The 20,726-nt window shown below is 28.6% G+C and overlaps 1 protein-coding gene across 1 annotated transcript in view; it reads left to right on the forward strand.

The window, feature by feature from the left end:
- The first annotated feature begins 757 nt into the window (after window positions 1-757).
- Window positions 758-20,726, forward strand: part of LOC123305849 (gamma-aminobutyric acid type B receptor subunit 2) — a 130,504-nt gene continuing 110,535 nt past the window's right edge. Inside the window, exons 1-4 of the mRNA XM_044887685.1 lie at window positions 758-803; window positions 1,169-1,252; window positions 1,295-1,531; window positions 2,012-2,928. Of these exons, the coding sequence (XP_044743620.1) occupies window positions 758-803; window positions 1,169-1,252; window positions 1,295-1,531; window positions 2,012-2,928 (1,284 nt within the window). The remainder of the gene's footprint in view (window positions 804-1,168; window positions 1,253-1,294; window positions 1,532-2,011; window positions 2,929-20,726) is intronic.

Raw genomic sequence — 20,726 nt, forward strand, 5'->3', positions numbered from 1 at the left:
ACTTTTACTTTTCAGAGTGAAGTGGAACGATGAAAAGCATGAAGAAAAAACCACCGAAGAATAAATAAGCATATTAAAAACAACAACAATTATTTATCAAAAAAATACAGTCATTAAAAATATACAAAAAAAAAACATGCCATTAGAAGAAATCAGAAATTATTTGAAATAAAAATATGATTTAAAAAAATAATCATCATAATAAAAGATGACAAAATATAAAAAATAATCCGTAAAATACAACAAAATAACAATACTTGTGGTATGACGAAAACAACATTTTTAACATACAAAAAAACATCCTCATTTCTACCCTTTATTCTATTTATAATTATAATTTTCATATATTTAATTCCAACAACAATTCAAATTACATACAACAACAATAATACAAAAATAGCAATTACAGATGAGACGAAAAAATATTATTCACTCGTAGATAAACAACAACAACAACAACAACAACAAAAACGTGTAAATAATACAACAAAACATAAAATTTATGGGGAAACAAAATCGCTTTTAAATAATAATTTAACAAAGAAACAACATTTTTTTATAAATATTAAAAATAAGAGGATAATGAAAGACGATTTTAATAATATTTTTATACAAGAAAAACAACAATCATATGATGAATTAAATCAATATAATATAAAAAATACATTAAAATTAACAATTGGATATTCAATTAATAATACAACAAGAAATCATACAAAATCACATAAAAATTTAAAGAAACAACAAAATATTACAAATGACAATCATGAAACAACAACGTCAGATTGGTCAAAACTACAAAAGTATGTTATTTTGAATGAAAAAAATGCACAAACAACAGAGAAAATACACGATGATGACTTGGAAGGTCCAAAATTATTTTTAAATACACAAATTGAAAAATTATTAGATAATACTGAAAAACAAAAACAACATTCTCAAGATGATGAAAACGATGAATTTGAGGGCTCAAAATTATTTATAAATTCAAAGATTGAAAAAAATTTTGATGGTAATATTCAATCATCGACTGTCAAAACAACACAAAAACAATATTCAAACGTTATAACGAAAACAACAACTGTTAAATCAAAGATAACCAATGATGAAAACGATGAATTAGATCGGTCAAAATTATTTATTAATACAAAAATTGAAAAACTTTCAGATGATATTCACAAAGTTGTTTCTTCAACTTCAAAAACTACACAAAAAAAACAGTCAGATATTGATGGAATTGATGATTTTGAAGGTTCAAAATTATTTATAAATTCAAAAATCGAAAAATTTTTAGATAAAAACATTGCATCTACAACGTTGCAAACAACACAAAAACAAAATTCAAATGTTGTTTCCAAAACAACAACTGTAACATCAAAAATAACACATGATGAAGTTGATGAAAAAGATCGATCGAAATTATTTATCAATAAAAAAATTGAAAAATATTTAGATGAAACCGACAATATTTTCCCCACTACCTTAAAAACAACACCGAAACAACGTAGTGATGAACTCGAAGAATTTAAAGGCTCAAAATTATTTATTAATGAAAAAATTGAAAAAAATTTTGAGGAAACTGGGCAAATTGTTTCTACAACTTTGAAAGCAGCAACAAAAGACATTGATGAATTCGAGGGGTCGAAATTATTTATTAATAAGCAAATCGAAAAATTTTTAGATACAACTACAGCTAAGACTACAACGAGTATCCTAAAAAATAAAGATGAAGAAGGCTCAAAAACATTTTTAAATAAAAAATTTGAAAAAATTTCCCAAAATACAACAATCAATGAACATATTAAAATCCCTAAACTCCTTAACGTTACAAGTAGCAATTTAGATGATTTCGAAGGGTCCAAATTATTTATAAATAAACAAATTTCGAAATTAAATAATTCCAATGTAAATGTAAATTTAGAGCCCTTAAAAAATATGACATTCTCAAAAAGTGAGACGGACTTTGAGGGAACAAAATTATTTATTAATAGAAAAATTGAAAATTATTTAGAACCAACAAAAAAATCCATAAATGAAACCATAGAACGTGTTGGTTTCGACGGATCTCAAAAATATGTTATAAAATTAAAATCCGAAACTCTCACTACAACTTCAGTGCCAAAAAATGACGACTCAAAAGACATTGACGGCTCAAAAATTTTTTTAAGTAAGAATATTCGAAAAGAGGACGATTTAGACGAATCCAGTACTTTCGATCTGGATTATATTAGCGACGAATCAGTGAACAGATCATACGACAATCAAATATATGAAATGACTACAACAGGTCGTGTGGGCTTTGGTGGAGCACCGAAATATAACCCTAAAAATATTTTATACCAAGCGAAGAATTTTTCGCATAACGAGACCGAAAAAGTTGGTTTTTTTGGATCACAGAAAATTTTAATGCCTACGAAATATGAACATCACGTGAACACGACCTCAAATGAAACACCACATGGATTTGAAGGATCACAAAAAATTAAATCCAATGACTTTGATACAAATAATGGTGTCACTAATCATTTAGCTCCATTTTATACTCCTCGATCTATTTCAGGGAAATATTTAACAAGTAATCAAAATTTTGAGGAAACGTTTGGTAGCGAAGAAAATACAAACTTTAGTACGTTGACGACAGAAAAATCAAAACCGTTACCAAAAAGTCCATCTATAATATCACGAAAACAATACGGGAGACGTCGTCCTTCTTTCAATAGTAATAATTTTCAAACAAAAGTTGTTGGACATGCAGAACAAGAAGAACATATTGTGTCATTGTTAGGTTTATTTGAATTAAGTACACGATCTGGTGATCGCCCGGAGGGAAAAAGTGAATTAGCTGCTGCAAAATTGGCTGTCAAACATATAAATAAACTTAATTTGTTACCAGGATATACACTCGAATTACTCACAAACGATACAAAGGTAAGTTTCATTATATTTTAACTATATATACAATAGAGACAATATCAAGTACTCAGGTGTACAGTTTTCCATTTTTATATAAAATAAAATTTCGGAAACCGTACTTCTGGTACTAGTTAAAATCGGATAAAGAATACCTGAAAAAAGCATACAAAGTGTACTTTGTTTATGAAAAGTATAATTTAAATTCACACAAATTTCAATTTCGAAAGGTTAATATTATTATTTCGATAGGGGTAGATAATAAATATTTGTAAATATTTTTTTTTTTAGTAAGTTTTTTCGCAGTATTTGATTACTTTTTTTTTACTCTAATGGTTATCGGAATGTAGCGAGTAAAACGTAGCGACAAAAAGGAAATTGAATATATTCAAAAAGCATGAGAAACAAATTGAACTCAGTCATTGAAGAGTTTTGGCTCTAAATTTTTTTGGACATAACAGATTTACGTCAAGGAGCAAAAGTTATATGGTGTTTTATAAGCGGAGTAAATGACAACAATTTGGCTCAATACAATTAGTTTTCCCTTCTTACCGAATGAACTCGTGCTCGATCTTATTTCATATCTCGATTTCAACTGGAATGTAGCCGTCTCACGCGGAATATTTTAAAACATCTTATAAAAATAGTACCGTGAAAACTAAATCAATTTTTTTTTATCTTGGTGAACTTTTCTTTTTATTTTCCGAACGAACCGCTGTTAAGACAAAAATTGCATTGATCACTGCAAATGCAGTCGGATGGAAGAGATAGTGTGAAACAATTATAGGTACCTAAGGCTAGATAAGGCTAGACTTGCAACGCAAGCACTATCTTGCCTTCAATCTTTGTCCATTCGCTATATAATTTTCCCAATGTACAAAACATTCGCCAACATTACCAAATAAAAAATTTTGATTACATTGATGTAAGAATTTACGCCATAATTGATTATTATTTGATTATTATGGCACAAAAAACATGCTTTTAAATTGCTAAAAAAACTTGATCTTAATTTCAAGCCAATTCCATTGTATAACGTGGTTGTTAAGGGTGGATGTAGCCCCTACTATATAAAGACTATGAATATAAGAACTACGTCTGAAGACTTTATGTTTATACGAGAGAGTAAAATGTTGTTTATTTATAAATATAAACTGTTCCGGTTACTTTGACTAAAGCAGGTTGTTTCTTCTTTGTCTCTTCAAGTTATTATCCATCTTTCAACCAAACTGTCTGTTTCCATTTAGAATTGAATCGTTGCTGTAAATTACTTTCATATATAGATAATCGAGAAAACATGAAAATCTCATTTATAACATAACAGAAAAAATAACTGAAATGTTCGTTATATTGTTTTCTATTTAGTTTTTTTGTTCTTTTTTTTTTTTTTTTTTGTTCTAACCAAATGTAGAGGTTAATAAATAGCAACTCGCATAATAAATAATGGATAAGCTATCGAAATTGCTTCTTATCTAATAAAAATGAAAAATGCATTCGAAAACATTATTATATTTTGTCATTATATAGAATTTTCAGGTTGTGTGATGCCGCTTCATGCCTTTATTTTTAAAAGTATCAGTCATGCTTTTGAACAACTTTTGTTTATGAAAAGATTAAGGAAATCCAATCACATTATTATGAAAGTCTTTGAAAAAAGATCACCTTGCTTAGTATCGGAAATCAGTTGAATGAAAAAATAAAATATTACAGGTATTTAAAAAATAAATTAAAAAATGTAACCAGAGTTGGCAGAGTTGGTCTTTGCTTGCAAGCTGAACCATTACTTAAGGTAGTACCTACACGAAAGTGATATTTCAAGAATTTCTCAAAACTCAGAATATAAAATATTTAATTCATAATGCACATGCTGTTAAAATTAGAAGATGATTTACCATGCCATACATGAGATATTAGCAATTAAAAGTGACGCAATTTGTACGTGTACATGGGAGAAGCGTATAAAAATACACAAATTTACAAATATTATATTTATTTATCAATGAATGACGTTCACCATCTCTATGAAAAACTAATATAATGTAGAATACTATATTTAGAAAATATATAAAAAAAAATAAAAATTATTTACCATATAGTTTCGATAAAAAACTTAAATAAATAACTCGTTTTAGCGATGTTTTTTGTGGAAAGGATATGAAGACTAATGTTAAAGTTATATATCATAGTATGTGTGTGTATACGTAAAGGAGATAAATTAGTGTGTAACTACAGTCTTGTGAAAATAATATATGGTATATGTATAATAGTCATAGCACAGTTAATGCACTGAATGATAGTATTAGTCCAAAACTTTTTGACTGGACTGTCGCGGAGGAACTACCTTAAAATTAAAGGAATATATGCTAAAATGATTGAATAAGGTGTTTAAGAACTGATAAAACAACCGTGATTTAAACTAGACGGCAAACTTCATTGTCTCATTATCCAACACTTTAACCAAATATGTTACGGATAAGGTTGTCACCTCAAAGCTCCGCGAAGTCGGGAGATAAACCAGAAAGTCGGAACATAGTGAAATTAATCTAATTATAACACCGAATTCTTATATTTGTTTGATATTTTGGATGATTTGTGTATTCAGTTTTTCCATAATTAAATATTTAAATAAATACGTTTCAAGTACTTTAAAGTAAAAGCTAATCAGAATTGTCGAGTTTTCCTGTGAAAGAAATAATCAAAAAAAGATCTTTTTTTACTGAGCACTGGAGAATTTATGTTGATATCGAAAGTTGGAAGTGACTACACGCTTTTGAGAGTCTCTCGAACAAATCTGCAAAGGTGGCAACCCCAGTTCTGGAATAGAATTACTTGGTATAAACTTTCCAAGTACAAACCTCACTTCAAATTCAAAATACCTCGTGGTGAGATTCCTTGTTTGATTTTCTTATAAAATAAAATCGTTACAAAACTTTTTCGTTTTTCGCACGTAAGATGAGTTAGAAAAGTAATTCTTATCCCACGGGCGTAGATAAAAGCTTATTTTTATATGCATGAGTTAATATTGATTACTCAATTGCTTAACATTTGTTTTGAAGAATCTAAATAAACTAAAGAAAAGCTCGGAACTCAATTTGGTAAGGGTTTTTAAATCCATTTTGGATTTAAAATAAACGTCAAGGTTTGGTCCTCTTCACTGCTTTCCAGGTACTTTTAGATGAAAAAACTTTAATGTTTTTCATAAACACCCTATATGTGTACATTGAATATTCATAAAACTAATTAATAAATGTTTACTAGTGAAGTTATTTTTTTGTTTTGTTTTAAATTACAAACAATAAATAGTCATAATTATGAATAAAAAAAAAAAAAATATTGTAACAGTTTAATAACTAAAAAAAACTAATTGTATTTAGGTCAATTATTATGATTGTTGCATATATTCACAAATGTAATTATACCAACATCAGTACTGGGAGGAGAGGTTGGAAATAACAAGAAATGAGGTGGACTATTATAGGTGGTTGAATAATAAAATCAAATACACTTTTTATATAGTTACTTTAATGATAAATTGAGTTATTCCAAGTATACGTTTATTAAAATATAGAATAGCGAGTTTTCCTTTATGTAGAAAGTTAAATAAAAATTGTAAATCCTTGTAGAAGTCTGGTCTAGCTTGATCTATGACCTGAAGAGAAAATTTAGTGAATGACTTTTAACGATATACTCCACAATATTCCAATATTCTAGCACAATAATTTATTTTATAAGTCATGATCTTATAAGGAATTTAAATGAATTTTCCCTTCCTTGTATATTTAAGTAAAAAAGTATTGTAATCGTAAAAAAATTGGCTCCGTAACGCTGGAACTGGACTTGAAAAAAGTCAGTTTTTTATTTTGATCATATTAAACTACAAACGATGCAATGGATTGTAGTGAAATTTATTTGTTTTTAGTGACGACCTTTACCAACGAAAATCCATAATTTAGGGCCAGGTTGGTAAATAATTATACTTTAAATACAAAATGATACGAACATCGAAACTACAAACAATTTAAGTTTTCAGATCTGCTCTCAATCGTTTAATGCGTAGTAATGGAATATGTAGTATAATTTAGGGGCGAAAAACCTAATTTTCAAGTTACAGTATTTTGAAAAAAACAAGTGAAAACCATATATAGATAGTGTTGATTAGACTGTCACATTACATATATATACAGGGTGTTCTGTTATTGACTTCAGATCGTCGGCCTACAGAATAAGCTCATAAAGACGATGGAAAAAATCATTTACCAAGTATACATAAATAATCGATATTCCCATATAATACACACTATACAATTATTACATACTATACAATTTGCGCCCTCCTGGGTAAACAGTGATGTTTACGAAAAAATGTTTCAAACAAAAGTTGTTAATTTTTATATAAGGAACATTTTACACATTTTATTTTTTGTTCTATCTCTAATGGTTTCCAAGATGAGTTCTACGGACCTCATACCCAATTGACCTATGTTGCTTATTTACGAACTCGACCTCACTTTTTACGTCCTGAGCACGCTATAAAAATTTCAGCTTGATTTTTTTTTTCGTTTTTGACTTGTATATACAGACGGACAGACGCACGAACAGACAGTCCGGTTGCCTGTCTGACTAATTGGGTAATTTTATGAACACCTTAATCAAAATTTTGTACGTAAACTTAGTATATTTATATTTACAAATATACATGGTATAAAAAGTAGATAAGGTACTAAAATAATGAAGTTTTACTTCAAAAAATTTGTTTATTTTTTTATCATTTTAAATTACAAACGATTTCGAGTAGATTTGAATACTTAAAATGTTTGTAGTTTCGATGTTTGTATCATTTTGTTGTAAAACATTGTTTTATTACTTTATCCATTTTTTCAAAAAACTGTAATTTGAAAATTATTTTTCTCATCACTACATTAAACTGGAAACGATTTAGAGCAGATTGGGTACTTTTAATAATCGTATCATAATTATTATCATCCTGGCTCTAAATTATGAATTTTCCTTGATATATATCGATACTACAAACACATAAATTTCACTACAATCAATTGCATCATTTGTGGTTTAATATGATAAAAATAAAAATCTGACTTTTTTCAAGTCCATTTGTTATGAATAGTGAAGTTTGTAAGGACGATTGTGTGTTCATAATGTAAGTTCATTATCTAGCATGACTAAAGAACCATTAGCAATAGGCTGTAAAAATTAAAGTATTAGACGATTCATTTATTGGATGAGACCGCCGGACTTTTGAAATTTGGCAATATATTGACTGGTCTGCTCAATAAATTCACTGGAAATTGGTATTTATAAAAAATTATCCTTTAATTTTTGCCCCCTCCCCTACACTTACGGTTTAAAATAAATTGAAGGCATATCCTGTAGCAGCAGATTTGGAAAAATATTTACAACATGTGGTTTGAGGGGGATAGACGTACAATAACGGGGATTGATTGTGGAAAAATGAAAAGCTGAAAATAACTTAAATGAATTTAACCTGTATCTGGTAGTTATGTTGGAGTAACATGTGCTACAAAAAGTAATATACCATATTAGGGTAACCATTCAATCCAATTGATCTTGCATAACATCAATTAAAAACTAAATCACCACATCGTTACAAGTTTAATTGAAAAAATAAAATTTTAAAGCTTGAAAAAAATTATTGAACACACCTACGAACCCAAAATATTTGTCCTTTCTTTTTAGTTGTGGAATAAAAATGGCAGTTATTAATTTTATTCATTCGAAGGTAGGGGGGGCTGTTTTCAATTTCATACCTTCTTAGGTAACTAACTTAGGTTGATCAATTTTATATTGTTATGTCGAACTACGAATGTACCAGCCGAATTCGTACTTGACCGACATTTGTTGTGTAGAATATTGAATGAATATTTACAATCTTTATCACTATGATCTGAATTAATCGAATTATTCGCATGGATTAAAAACAAGAATAATCAAATTGAAAATTTTGTTATAAAACCTTTTTTAAGGTTTTTTCAAGCGATAATAAAATTATACTGTACATTCATTTTTTGTTAATTTTCGGAAAAAGTCAACTGATAAAGTTTTTGTTGACAAAAAATCATATTTGATTATATAATATTTTATGATATTCGACGTCCAATAGATTTTGTATCAAAATATTTAGAACCATTTTACCTAGAAATTTCCATTTACTGGTTTTTATTCTGTTCAATATTCGATGAGATTATAGAAATAAAGGCTTTAAACTAATCAGTTTTTCTTAAGCAACAACAAATACAAAATCGAAATTAATTGAAACACATGAGTTGATGGATGTAAAAAACCATTTCACATAGCCCGTAGATACCTGCGTAGACACAACTTATGCGTAACTATAAAATTCTAAGGACAGGTGTTGCTTAGAAAGCTATCTAATAACGCTTTTTTAAAGTAACGCTTTTTTTATTTCCAACTAAAATTTGATAAATTGTCATTAGGGTTTTGGTTATTCTATATACGAGTTCACCAAAAAAAAAAAACCACTAGACGCAACGACGAGCCAATAATCCAAGAATTTTTTAATGATGGACTTTCGTTTTATCGAGTGTCAGACAAAATTATGTTCTTGACTGCTCTTCATTTTTAAGTACCCTATCTAGGTATTTTTGTTTTATATATTGGTAAGATTTTTAAAATTAATAAAAAAAAACCGGATTTAGGATGACTATATTTTTATAAATAGAATTTTAAGTTTTATTTTCTGTGAATCTTCTCTATTAAAAAACAAAAATGTTAAGGAATAATTTTCTAATCTGAAGTGATCATTGCACTCAGTTCAAAGTCTGGCTGGATTTTTAAATAGAAATGACTATATTAGTTCGTATTTAAGAAAAATAGTACTAGTAAGTATGTCTCACTTACAACTGAAAAGTGTTTCAAAAGCAAGTCAAATTTATTACACTATTGAACAAAAATTAATTATTGAGGATAAAGAAAAATCAATATTTTCGCTTTAAATTCATTTTATTAAATTTCTTTATCAAAAGCTGTCATTTTTCAATGGGTTTTCTATATCTTTAAGGTTGTTGTCGCGATATTTGAGTAGCGTCAGAAAATTCTATATTTTTGTGTACTTACTAAAGACATGATTATAAAATTAGCCTTAAAATTTGAATCTGATTGACCGTCTAGAATCCGAGATAAATTTAATTTAAGTTCGATATTTAACATGGTATACACTCTTTAAAGGTCAACAATTTATAAGCAAGTATACATAGTAGCGAGTCAGACAGAAAGAAGTAGTAGCGAGTATTCATAGTAGCGAGTCAGACAGAAGGATTGGTGTTGTATACGTACACATGAATATTGTATGTGTAACGTCTCCACGAATACAGGCTTGCTTAAATATTATGGATCACTTAGCTACAAGCTCGTATACTTTTACAGCGCGCATATATATTTATATGCGCGCTGTAAATATATTTAAGGGCCTGTATTCGTGGAGACGTTACACATACAATATTCATGTGTAAGTAGAACACCAATCCTTCTGTCTGACTCGCTACTATGTATACTTGTTTATAAATTGTTGACCTTTAAACCATTTTTTAAAAATAACTAGTCGGTCAAAAATTTTTTATTTTTTTTTTTTTTAGAATCGTAAAAAATCAATTAATAGACTGTTAGTTTTTGGAAAGTATCTGACAGTTAATTTGTTTTTTATAAATTAATAACTGATGCAAAAGTATAAAGAGTGTATACCATGTTAAATATCGAACTTTTAATTAAATTTATCTCGGATTCTAGACGGTCAATCCGATTCAAATTTTAAGGCTAATTGTATAATCATGTCTTTAGTAAGTACACACATATATAAATATATATATATATATATATATATATATATATATATATATATATATATATATATATATATATATATATATATATATAAATAAAACTATCTTAATAAAATATTATATTAAATTTAAATTAAAATAAAGGAAAACCACTTGAAAATGATTTCGTGTACACCTATTGCTGTATATAATAAATAATTAAATACCTGCTTGATTTTAAACTTTTATTATTATGGGTGAAAGCTACTTTTTCACAAATATAAATATTTACTTTTCATTTTCAGTTAAATATTCAATAAATGATCACCAAATTTTCCAATTAAATTCAATTAATAAAATACACTCTGAAATCGAAAATTAAAATTGTGATTGTTTTATTTTATTGAAATATTTGATTTAGTTATGAGAAAGATTTGCTTGAAAACTTTTTATATTTATCTCCATTTTTATATCCTATTTAATTATAATTAAATATATCAGAAGTACTATACTAAATTTTGTCTAAAATTTCTTACGCTCAGAACTATTCTATTTTTGTCTGACCGTCTTTACGTCGGTCTGCCAGCCCGTGAAGACAATAACTGGCAAAGAAATTACGAGCTGTAATTTCTGTAGCACGTTCTACACCTTGAAATGAACTTCGAGCTCGTAACCCAGCAAATCGATCATTTGGGCTTAGGGTCCGCGAAGTTCATCTTTTAAATCGTAGAAGAATAGTTAAGAAAAATATTATTTTGAAAAACAAAAGTTGAATAGATTTAGTCAACACTGTGTACTAAATTAGATCAGTTAATTGTTATTTTCACTTGTTATAATTAATTTGAGATTTTCCATTTCGTAAGACCATTTATCCATTTGCATCGCTTCTTCCATTCTATTGATAAAATTCTTTCCTGAAGCACTAGAATTCCAGTATTTTATTGCTTGGCACACTCAGTTTCTCATAATATATTGTATTCCTCCCGTGAGAATTTTCTTTGAAATCCTCCAGTTCTTATCGTAACATTAAAATTTCTTGTAACTAATCCCATGGGAAACTAGGCTATATTTTCTTTATATTTCAAAAACCAAAGCTACTACTAAATCATCGAACGATCATATTGGTCGTGTATCCAAAGCAAATTTTTTCCGGCAAAGTTGTAAAAATCTGGAAAAATTTTACATTAAGCAAAATTTCGTCAGGAATTCAGGAAAAATTCAGGCATCGGCCTCATTTGTTTTCTTAACAATTTATAATCAAAAAAAAACAATTTTATACAGATTTTCGCTTATATCTCCGCTTCTAGATTCCAAATTTTGAAGCACTGTAAAATAAAATGAACTTTAGCAATCCTAATGAAACTATGGGAAATGATAGTTCTTTGAATGCCTATCAAAATGAACATGACTCCGTTGCAAAATAATGACTTTTTTTAAATTAATTTATGAAATAATTAGTTTACACCTTTATTTTAGAGCTGAAATTTTTTTTAGTGCCATTTAATTGGTTTAAAATATTAGGATGATAATTTTTTTATTTCGAATTTGAAAACACTCGGAATGTAGAGTCATTTTGATCTTAATATGTCATAAAACAAAATCATTTTACGACCATTTAAAATTGAAAACTTACCATCAAAGGCAGTTATTATGCTAATCATCTAAAACCCATTGTGATTTGGAAATGTATTAAATTTTTGGATACTTTTAACTTTATGATATCCCAGATGCCTCCATGTTGCTGGTATGTTGTTTCTTTTTATTAAAAAAAACGAAATTTTAATTAGTAAAGTTTTTCAAATAATTAATAATTTGTGCTTAAGAAAATATTTTATTATAATCTAAACAGAAATTGTGATACCATATGGTCCACGCACATATTTAGCTACGCCGTATGTGGTACCACTCAATAACACTCAATATTTTTGGTACAATTAGTATACATAGCATACACAGTATTGTGTATATTACATGTGGCTTAGATATACTATAAAGAAAGTATGCGAATAAAAATGTTGAGAAAATAGTGGAAAATTATATAGTGCAAATTACAAGGTTAATTAAAGTATTTTATTTTGATTGTATGTATATACACTGTTTTACACATATTCATCATGCTTTAACTTTAAATTATTACAACTTTTGTTACACCAATTAACTTACCTTCAAGTAGAATTAAATCGTAACTAAATATGTACGTATAGGGTGTTTCATCAAGTGTAGTATATATTATAATAGTCGCATCAATAAATGTTTTTAGTTGGGTGTCCTCAATAACAGCACCGATTTTGATGATTTTTTTTAAATGATTCTGTTTGTATATTATTTGAAATCAGAAACATTTCAAGGGGGAAATAATCTAGAGAGGGAATAGGCAATGTTTTCCAGTCGATACTCTTTTTGGGGCTGAATTTTTCAATATCGATCCCCTAAAAGGGTGAAATAGGAGATGAAAGTTTGTATCAAAATTTATACAAATCGTCCGATTTTAAAAATTATTTCACCTATAGAATGCTACATTATCAGCAAGTAACATGAGCTATATTTTATTTTCCAAAAAATTTAAGTTCCGCACCAAAAATAAAAACCATTATATAGTGAAACCGACATTCTTGAGTTCACTACGTAACCGATTATAAAAATTATTTAATCTATAGAATGCTGTATTATCAGCAAGTGACATAGCCGTATTTTCTTTTCAAAATAATTAGGGATGCGCACAAAAATTTAAAATCCATTAAATTGTGGGCAAAAGAGAAGTTAAGGGAATTGAAAAATTGTATTTTAACTTAATAACAAAAAAAATTAATTTAAAATGAATTAACTTTTGGTGTGGATCGCTTACTTTTTTGAAAATAAAATTCAACCTATGTTAATTGGTGATAATGTAGCTTTCTGTATGTGAAAGACTTTTTAAAATCGGTTTAGTAGTGAACTCAAAAAGAACGATTTTTGAAAATATTCATACAAACTTTCATCCCCTATTCCATTCCCTTAGGAGACAAATTTTGAGAGATAGCTTTCTTAAATGACACCCGCAGTATAAAATCAATATTCTCTCGATATTTCAAACTACGATCATTAGCGATTGAGGCTGGGCGTCGATATAGCAGTCGAGGCATTGCCTATCCCCCCACCAGATTATTTCCCGCCTCTGAAATGTTTCTGATTTTAAATAATATACAAAAAGAATCATTTTGAAAAAAAAAATCAATAAAATCGAAGCTGTTATTGAGGACACCTAAGAATGGCTATTTTATGTACTCCTTTATCCGACTGTAAAGAAAATCTGCCAAATTACAGACACCACGTAAATAAAAATTGTGTCAAGTTATGTATAAAATATTTGAAAGGGAATATCATGTATATTGCTCTTTTAAGTTTGAGTTTTCTGAGCTGTTAACGTGAGCTGTTAACCGACAATTCATTTTTTGAGCATATTTTCTGCGCCCACTATTTCAAAAACAGTTCAGCATACAAACAAAACTTTCAGGCAAAATTTGTAGAAAATTTTATCCTCTGCAACTTTTATAGTGAATGTTAATACGATTGAAGGCAAAAGAAACGAGATATTCACAAAAAACTGATTTTCGAGACCTTTGACCTTGAATATCTAAGGGCGCAAACGTGTTACCATGTGACTTTTGAGACAACATTTGTACTATCAAAATAAAGGTTTTTACAAAAATTAAATTTATTCCGTTAGATCCCGAGGTTGACCACTTTTTTTACTAAGATGATCGGGTTATTTTACTATTCAATATCGTGAAATGTTGTACGAAATATAAATTTTAGTTTAGTAACTTTAAAATCTCCCTTAATATAAACAATGACAAAGAAAAAACTTTTCATTCTTGATTTTTATTTGTATATTTTTTCGTACATATAATTCAGGCGCTAGGGATTGTTAATTCACTAAAAATTGACATATATTTTACTAAAAGAAGAAAAATTTACTGTAGTTATCATTTGAAGTAAGAATAAAAAAGCTGTATCGATGGTACTATGTTGTTATACTTTGTCCTATTTGATAGGAAAAATTCGAAAAATTCGTTAAGCACTTCCTCGTATCGTGTGATGTACAATTACATTGGGAGCTATGCTTAAACTGAACAATCAATTCCAGTTTAAGATGCAACCGTCTCAATTTTTCAAATATAGTATGAAAATGATGTTTCATAGTTAAGAGATGAAATTAAAAGCTCGCGCTCTTCTCGTGTACGTAGTATTATATACTACGGGTATTGGCAAGGTTAGTATCACACAAGCGCATTTAGGGGAGAGAAGGTACAATTTATAAGTTATAATAGAATGACAATGAATTCGTTGACAAAATCTGGAACAAATTTACATAACAGTCTTAAGCTTTGCTCAAATTTAATAATAAAGTTTCACTAGGGGTTTCGACATTTATTGGGAAATTATTGCATTTCTTAATTGTAATTTGTTTTAAAAAATTCAGAAATTGAAGTAAAAGCCCTGTTAGCGGTTCCTTCAAATGCGGTATTCAAGTCGAAATCTTTCTGTTTTTACAAGAAGCGGCAGCAAGTAGCATTTCAAAAATGTTCCCTTTCGTATACAATTTCTTACATTATTTTTAACTTTTTACGGCGTTTAACAATAAAAAATCGGTAAATAAATTCCGATGATTACAGCGTTGTGATCAGGTAATTGATGTTTCTACTATTTCACAATATTCGGTTTTTACAAAACGATTGACTCCTGAGCGCCTGGACTTTCATTTGAAAGTGTTAACTGATCTGTTTATAAGCTGTTAACATATTTTCATCACAATAATAGGTCACTTAAGCTGTCTGAGCCATTTGATTAAACCCAAGTAACATTTATTGAGAATGGAATCAAGGGCCCTAAGAAACAATATAAAGTATACTCTTGAGTTTCTTATTAACAGAAGCATCAAAAAAAAAAATCGAAAAATAACATTAACTGTCCAGATCCTCCACCAAATTTCATTTTGAAACGACATTTAGACAGTGGGACACCACGTTCTTATAAAATGATGAATACATACTTGAAACTTTGTGCGTGGCTTCCTTTTGACAAGTATATTAAACTTTGGTATTTTTTTTCGAAGAGGCTTTGTTTTCAAATGAGCATGATGACATCATATGTGAGTTATCGTTTTGAAAAAACGCAGAAGGGAAATTATCGGACACTATGATCACTGGACGTACGTATTCAAAAACAAAAATAGTTAAGTATGGCATGTTCGGGGTGGTGTGTTCGAAGTGGTGTCCGAAAAATTCCCTGCTGCGTTTTTTCACAACGAAAGCTCAAATACGGCGTCATCATGCTCATTTGAAAACGCACCCTTTTCGAAAAAAGTAGCACAAGAAAGTTTGGTAGACTCGTCAAAAGGAAGCCACTCGGGAAGTTTCAAGTATGTATTTATCATTTAATAAAATCCGTTGTGTTCCACGGTCTAATTCACTATCAATGCACCAGCACATTTATTTTTGATGGCCAAATCTTCAGAATATTTTTATAAACCCCAAAGCATGTTTGATCTACACAAAAGAAACATACTTCTGGAGCATTTTAAAACCAAGGCTTCTGCTAAAGAAATTTTAAAAATAATGCAGTTTTTTTTTAAATTCCGCTTGGAATAGTGGAGACTCTAGAAAGTGAAAGCTGTATCTCAGCTCTGAAAACTCCTACGATTTTCTACCTAGGCTTATTTTACAGGACTCGTCTAGAAAAAGTTTTCGAACTTGTTTTTTAATCTTCTTAAAAAAGTTTTTGAGATGAAGAAGTGCTTAGCTGGCTTTAGACTTAATCTAGCTGGCTACGTTCCTCGGAAACCACGTTAGCAAAAAAAATTTTTTATAGCACAATGTAGCATAAAAATAAATCTTACTGGGGTAGATGAAATAGCTCAAAATCTTCGGTAGATAGCTTAAGTGATCTCACAATGCTGCACACAATATGTAGTTAGTAAAAAAAATATTTCCTACTATATTGTCTACAACATTTACATAACACTTTCTCATTCCAAGTTTGAACATATGATTCATTGTATTGTATGATGTCATTAGTCAGTAACAAACTAGTCAGTCACTTTTCCATTCATATTTTCTATGTGTTGCAGTTTTTCTGCTATTTGTATAATTTTTCATTCTTTTCACAAAAATATCATACAGACACAAAAAAATGAGAAAAATTAATTAATTTTCTACACGCTTTGTTTTTCAGAAAGAGAAAAATTTATTTCAATTTGTATTTTTCTGTTTTTCTTTTTCTTTTTTATTTACACTCTGTGAATTTAAATTTGCAAAGATTTTTGTATAGCACGTGTATTTTGATAAACATATGAGTATGGTGTTAAAATTTTTCTGTAGGAACTGTTTATCCTCTAGGAACTTACTTGATTTAAGTTTTTTCTTATCATTTCATTATAAATATTTCATTATATTTATAAACTTTAATATAAAATTATCCGTTAATATTGGAAAATTTCTAAGAATTTAATGAAAAACCTGAATAATATTTTTTAGCCTTTTTTCTTCGCAGTAAACGTTCATAAGTTATACTTTTTGCAATCACTAGATAGATTGGAAAATGTCGGAAGATTCCAATTGATGATTTTTTTTTCTCTCAGGTCTACAATAATATTGAAACAGTAACAAAATGTAGCACCTACATTTGGAAGAAGATTTTAGATATTTCCATGTGATCAACACGATTTTATCGGATATGTATCAATTGGGTTTTTAAATGCTCATGTGCAACTCAAGTTGATGGGTATAAGGGCTGCCAAATATTAGTGTTAGAAGTGGAAATTGCTGTTAGATCATTCAGCAATTTTTCAATAACTTTTCCATATGTAAAATCTTACTAGTTAGCGTATCACACCCGAACATGCCAATGATGTATATTGTATAAACTTATAGTTCAATGAAAGGCCATGATCAAAGTCGATATAAGCATATGAATATTTCGGTTTTAACGATAGAAAGGCTATAGAAACTAACTTTGATTGATATTATGAGCCGCCGTATCGGCTATAACGATCAGCGCATACATATTTTTCTTACATGAACATACTTTTTCAGTTTAACAAAATAATATCATAGTAATATTTTGAAAATAGGGTGTTTTCGTGAAAATGATTTTGCACGTAAAATAAATTTAATAAATACTTTGATATATATAAAATATCTAAATAAGATTAAAATTTAATTTTAACAAATGATTTTTAAATTAATAAATAAAAGTGGTCCAATATGATCAAATAATATCGTCAATGGTTTGCTGTCATTGTGCATATTATTAATTAGTTTAAATATTTATGAATTAAAAAGAAAAATTTTCTTTCCAAAAATTATTAAAAATAATTAAATATCAAACTATTCAATGGATTGGAAATACCCAATTATAAAATTTCTTTTGACCATCATCAATTTTGTTAGAACATTATCAACTCATATATCGGTTATTGCGACCAATTGTAAATGCGTAAGCAATAAGACAAACATGTGTACCTAAATTCATTTTAATATAAAAATGTACATATCACTTATAACGACTATCAGCTATAAAGAACAAAACTGTTTGCCCCTTCGATGTCGTTATAGCCGATTTTGGCTGTATTAAAAACTTTTTGAAGTTTTTTTTTAACTTATAAAATTAAGGGATAACATTTCTAATATTTTCAACCTTCTGTGCAAACAGGCAAGGGGTGAGAAATTTTTTTGAGGAATAAATTCCAAAACTAGAAAGAACGAGTTTTCAATTATTACGATCTTAATTTCGATGATTTTTCGCAGAGATATACCCGTTTGAAATTATGGTAAATTTTTGTATTAAAAAAATACTTTGGTCCTTTAATACTTTGGTTTTGTATATTATACAAGATACACAGCTTACAACACATTCGGGAGTTTTAGTGAGAAAATCGTTGGAGAAATAAATTAATATTGCTATACCAAAAACTAGTTAAATATTTTCTCGACAATAGTTTTCTCTCTATCACTGTATTAATCTAAGCCTGCATGAAATAATCTTAGGATATTCGATATATATGTATATATATATATATATATATATACCAATAAGACGAATTTGTAATACTATTACAATTATTGTTGTCAGAATCTTTGTATTAAAGCTGTCACTTGACAAAATAAGTCCAATCATTATTTAAATGTAATCGAATAGTCTTTGATGTGTTTTCAAACAAAATCTTGTTCAAACAACGGACGTACGTATTATACTTACTGTTGTATTGGTGGTTGCATACCATACATTTGAACAAGTTGAATACAACAACGTCAGAGTTGAGGACTTGATAATCAACTTCAATCAATCAATTGATAATTTAACATTTAGTTATCGTCAACTCTGTATATCTTGTGTCTCAAGTACCTTTTAACTTCTTCCTACCAAGGTATCTTATCTGCATTTCATCTAACGTCAATTACTGCTTGTGTTTGATTCTATATCAAATATACGTAATGGATTTTTGAAAATAGTATACTGAAATCGGTAAAGAAAAGCAAGTGTTTAACTTAGAGTAAAGTGGTAAAACTTTAACTACTTACTGAAAGTTATTTCCATTTTCAGTTGCTATCAAAATATTCCAACGTATTCAAATTTGTTAAGATCGGTGCCGTTCAGGAACACTATAATTATTAAGCACATTTATGATGAGAGTCTCTATAATACTTGGGGCGTTAATTAGTTAAATCCCGTACAATCGAAGATTTGCATCCGTTTATTACAGCAAACTCCGTTTCTTCTGAAACATTATTCCGGGATAATAAGGAATAATACAGGCTACTTTTATTATGTGTGACTATATTGATTGTTTGGATGTTTAGTTTAATTTTAAATGTATTGAAAATGTCTATTTTGCCATCTTAAGGTCCCATAAGTTAACAAAATTAAAAATGTTGTCCTGTAGACGATCTTTGAAACTGGTATAGAGAGATAATATAGTTTGTTTCAACTATCACGAAAAGCACGTTGCTGTTTCTTGCCACCTGAAGCTAGTCTAGTTATCTGACTAAATTAGGTAAGCCACTTGTCAGACCTTACCCTATATTTTTAAAGACAGAGCCTGAGGAAATAATAATGACTGTAGTAGGTAGTGTAACTCGTTATTTATTTTGTAATTCGAATAAAACTACTCATATCCCTTATTTATGTATAGTTACCTAACCTAACAATCTGTGTTTAATGAAATAGCTTTTATAAATTGTATTTAACTAGAAAACAACTCAGGTAAATTAAATTGCAGTAATTACAATATAAAACGAATGTACAAAATATATACTTTTAATTTAGATTTCAATTTGAATTTCTTAATATTGAAATTCTATTAACGTCAAATTAGTGCAAATAGGTGCTCGCAAAATAGGCAGTTTTAAAAATTAGCACCATCCGTACTTAAAAACTATCAATAAAAACCGTTATTTTAGTTCTTTAGTTTCAAGTTCTTTTTTCTTAGAACCTGTAAGAAAAACCACTTTTAGGATATACTGTCACGATGAACGTTGCCCGATCAGATAATGAAGAAGCAATGCCTTCGACAGATTCTTCTACTATGTCTTGTCTTCCGTATCATCTTTGTGTCCTATTAATATTCTGGGACTATGAGATAACTATACAAATATCATATAATTGTACAGATATTAATCTCAACGGATTATAACGGTTTGCATGCACAAGTAATTTAATATTAGTTAAAAACTTTCAAGTACTCCTTTATCATCTTGCGCCTGTAGATACGTGATTACTTTGTGTTATGGATAATCTGCCCCTGCTTGGGTTGACATTGAGTAGTGTGTATGTGTATCATTTTACCACTTTTACATCATTGTAAGATATGTGAAGAAACAAATTGTTCATCAAAATTAGATACAGGAAAACAACATGGAAGCCATACAATTTTGGAATATTTCAAGCTATAGAATACATGCTCAATCAGGGATATACTCTTTCTATATCTAAAGCTAGCTTAGTAGATTAGGATTGATCTGG

Source organism: Chrysoperla carnea, chromosome 1 (assembly GCF_905475395.1).
Source record: "Chrysoperla carnea chromosome 1, inChrCarn1.1, whole genome shotgun sequence".
NCBI lineage: Eukaryota > Metazoa > Arthropoda > Insecta > Neuroptera > Chrysopidae > Chrysoperla > Chrysoperla carnea.